General features: G+C 40.1%; 1 protein-coding gene across 1 annotated transcript in view; it reads left to right on the forward strand.

Annotated features, from left to right (window-relative positions):
• Window positions 1-4,093, forward strand: part of LOC103524492 (isoleucine--tRNA ligase, cytoplasmic-like) — a gene marked incomplete at its 5' end in the record, with an annotated part of 31,564 nt that overhangs the window by 23,171 nt on the left and 4,300 nt on the right. The window contains 5 exons of the mRNA XM_026819881.1: window positions 687-893; window positions 1,399-1,534; window positions 1,883-2,031; window positions 2,591-2,816; window positions 2,989-3,059. Of these exons, the coding sequence (XP_026675682.1) occupies window positions 687-893; window positions 1,399-1,534; window positions 1,883-2,031; window positions 2,591-2,816; window positions 2,989-3,059 (789 nt within the window). The remainder of the gene's footprint in view (window positions 1-686; window positions 894-1,398; window positions 1,535-1,882; window positions 2,032-2,590; window positions 2,817-2,988; window positions 3,060-4,093) is intronic.

The raw sequence follows: 4,093 nt of genomic DNA on the forward strand, positions 1-4,093 counted from the left end.
GATCCCGAGATAAATCGATTAAAAAAATGCCGGTAAATCATGAACTTTGACGTCACGGCATACGCTCCCGTAGGCGATGACGTCACATCCAATGTCCCGAGCAAAGCTCCTTCGCAGGCAACGCATTGATGTGTTTGTTACGTTTCTGCGCAGTTCTTTCTGCTCCTCCGCTAGCGCGCTTGCATAGTGGTGCTACCTAACGGACGAAAAAAACAACGGCGTAAAGTCTGACGTCACACATATTTGAAGTCTTTCATTAGAACGGAAAATAAAAAATGAATTTTCAACCTTTTACATTTATTTTTTCGGAGTTTTGACCTCAGATTTGGATATTTCCCAACTTTTTACATAGGAATCGACCATGTATTTATAATTTTTACCCATTTGCAACTGCTCCATTTCGGGCTTGAGGTAAAATTTCACTCCTGTTTTGACAGGATTAAAAATATCCTGTTCTATTGTTGAATACTCGTATTTTCTGCGCACCTAATGTCCTTGTGTAGTTAAAAGTGTCCCGATAAAGTCGTAGTACGCACGTTATTGGAGGTAGATGCTTCAAATGTTCAGGCAATACTTTTAGTATATTTATTACTACATTCAGGAGGGAAAAAAGGTGCTAAATCGGCTCTATTGTGACCCGTATTCTTGGACGAATTCAACTACTTTCTATCCTATTCTTCCCACAGGAAGAAAAGTTATCCTTCCAGTATAACGAGGCTGAAGGGTCAACAAACATCATGGACGCTTGGATCATCTCCTTCTCGGAATCTCTCATTGAGTTTGTACGCAAGGAAATGGCCGCCTACCGATTATACACGGTAGTACCACGCCTAGTTCTGTTCATAGACAATCTGACCAACTGGTATGTGCGCATGAATCGACGCCGCCTCAAGGTAAGTTCAGTGTGAGGGGGCACTCGAAGTTCAGTGTGAGGGGGCACTCGAAACTCGAACTTTTTACCAAATATCCGTTATAGACCGCTTAACCCTAGAAGGGTAAATTTTTACTCACACCTCTTTTATTTTTGTGATAATTTTATTGTTTTAAATAATGTATTGAAACTTGAAACATATCTATTTTTTGACTCTGCATCTCATAGTCGCAAAAACCGCTCTTTTCAATGATTGAGTGAAAATTACTTCTTGTGTATGGAGTTAAGGAACATGCGACATTTCATCCGGGGGTTTCATCCGATTTCGGGACGATAAGACCTTCCTTGTTACAATTCCTTTTATGAAACCCTTTTTTAAAGGGCCAATTTCGCAATTTTTCGGCCAATCATGCAACATTTCCAGCTAATTTCATGTTTATGTCATTGTCTATTGAACTCTGACGATTGATGAATTATTTTTAAGAACGGAGGATATTAATCCTGTATTGTTCCTACGTATATTTCAGGGTGAAGGAGGTCCGGCAGATTGTAAGGTAGCGCTCAATAGTCTCACCAAAGTTCTATTCACCATGGTTAGAGTCATGGCGCCTTACACCCCCTTCCTGTGTGAACATCTGTACCAGAACCTACGACATCTCACAGGTAAAACATCTTAGCTTCTATGACCGGGGTCACAGTCTAAGTTTAAATTTGGTTTAACTCTTGAATTTTGCCTTGGCTAAAAAATTCGAAATCAACCAATCAGATGGCTTAATCCAAAAGTTGAACTTACTAATATACTCTTGAGTGGAAGGTAACCACTAGGCGAGGTTAACTCCCAAGGCGTTCTCTACCACCTAACCCTTAGAGCTCCATTATTATATGGTCAAATCATCAAATAGATGACGATAAAATTCCATGCCTCTGCTGGGATTGAACCCACGCCCTCCTGTTAACCCGTTCCTGTCTAATCCTTAGCCAGAAGGTTTACGCTTGGTCTGATCATTTCAGGTCGCCTGGAACGCAGCATTCATTTCATCATGATGCCACAGCCTAACCGAGGTATCATAGACCAAGAAATAGAGAGATCTGTGAAGAGAATGCAGTCTGTGGTAGAACTAGGCCGAGTTATTAGAGAACGAGTGACAATTCCTATCAAGGTAATGAACCTGCGACCCTTTGATTGTAAAGCCAGTAACCAAGGTATTATAAGTCAGTTGTTGCTAAGGTAGGTATTGCGATTGAGCTTTGATTCCCAACAGAAAAAAGAGACCGTTCGCCAGAGTGAAAGGAAAGCCTTTTGCAAGATTAAGTTCAAACAATTGCCAGCCTAGTTAGCTTGAAGGGTAGGGCGTCTTCCTTGTAATCCCTAGCTCGCGGGTTCAATTCCCTCACGGGGCGAACTTTATCCTAAACAGGGGAGGCCCGTTCTCGGAACATCAGGCTTTCTCTTATCCTGTCTTTCAATTTCGGGACGATAAAACCTACATACCTTCCTTGCTACATTTCCCTAGATCAAGCCTCTTTTCTCGCTAATTTTTAATTGACATTGACTTTATAAGGGAGGTTTTCCCAACTGAGACTTGAAGGTCATTTGTAACATTACGTTTGAATTTGAAGTGTTTGAACATTTCTTTTTCCAAGTCCATTTTTTTTTTTTTTTTTTTACATTAGAAAATTTGTATGCTTATTCATTTAATATTTCATATTTTTTTCCAGTATCCCCTACGCGAGGCTGTAGTGATTCATAACGACGCTCAGTGTCTGCAAGAGATCCGCACTCTGGAATCCTACATCCTTCAGGAACTCAATGTACGAACCGTCACCTTCTCTACGGATAAACAGAAATATGGAGTGTCCCTGCGAGCCGAACCAGATCACAAAACCCTGGGAGCCAGACTCAAGACAGCGTTCAAACCTATCACACAGGCTATTAAGGTAAGCTAATAGAGGTATCGAAACAGACATGTTCAGGGTAATGGGACTATCAGAACATTCAAAACAGAGATATTGAGGAGTAGAATATTTTGTTCTTGGACACTAGGTTTGTACATCGGAGGTCCCTACTAGACATGTGTAAGGAGTGTGTAAGTTATAATATGGAGTGTCCCTGCGAGCCGAACCAGATCACAAAACCCTGGGAGCCAGACTCAAGACAGCGTTCAAACCTATCACACAGGCTATCAAGGTATGCTAATAGAGGTATCAAAACAGACATAGGAGTAGGATATTTTGTTCTTGGAAAAGCAACCTCCGTGGCCGAGTGAGTATCACACTATGCTTGCACGCGGGAGGTCTCGGGTTTGATTGAGTAGCTACTTCGAGTAGCGATCAGTGGCGGCATTTCCAGTGTAAAAAGATTGATGAATGAGAATTAAATAGTAAAGGAGGCACTTAGTAGTGCTGTAATACCCACAAAAGTTGTGAAAAAGCTCTCTGCTTTACCATAAGGAATTCATGATTTGATTGATGTTTGAAACTACGAGATATGTTAGGTGATTTCGTTTGCGATAGCTACACTGCCCTAATGTGACGTGAGGATAGTGTGTTTCTAACTATAATGTATCTCCTAAACTCGACAGTCTAAATGAACTACTATTGGGTATTAAAATTTATGTCTACTAAACTTGTATTTCACAGAATCTGACAGACACAGAGCTGGGTGCCAAGATATATCTACCTACTATGAGATATGTATCTACACAAGCATTTTCTGGGTTCGAATTCCGCCCAGATTTTCTTTGATTTTCTCGACTCGATATCCCAGTACAAGCAAAAGGTCATTCGCCTGTTGATTCTTCGCTTGGTAACACCAAACCATCTTCCGTCACGAACGGCTAAACAAACATGCTCTATGCTCTTTTATAATTTCCTCCCAAGACATAAATTTAAGCGGACTAAAATTCAATCCATTTTAGAGTATAAACCTAGGTTTATACAGAAAATCAGAGTTACATTTTTTACTGCCATGTAGGAATTGTAGGATATGTAGTTTTGCTTGTAAATGTGTTTGGTTGGGACAATTGAATTGGCATTATCCATGTTTTAATTTTTAATCATCTTAGAATGATACTAGTATATGACTCTTGTCCGCCATCTTATAATAACAGGGACTTATTTAAGGATTTTTATTTTGGCCTGACCAGAAATATGTTTCTCTTCAAATTTGGTTTGCTTAATTGCTTTGGTCAACAGCGTTTATTTTTCTCTACAAAAAATACG

The sequence above is a fragment of the Diaphorina citri genome, unplaced genomic scaffold, assembly GCF_000475195.1.
Source record: "Diaphorina citri unplaced genomic scaffold, Diaci psyllid genome assembly version 1.1 scaffold101, whole genome shotgun sequence".
NCBI classification, from domain to species: Eukaryota; Metazoa; Arthropoda; class Insecta; order Hemiptera; family Psyllidae; genus Diaphorina; species Diaphorina citri.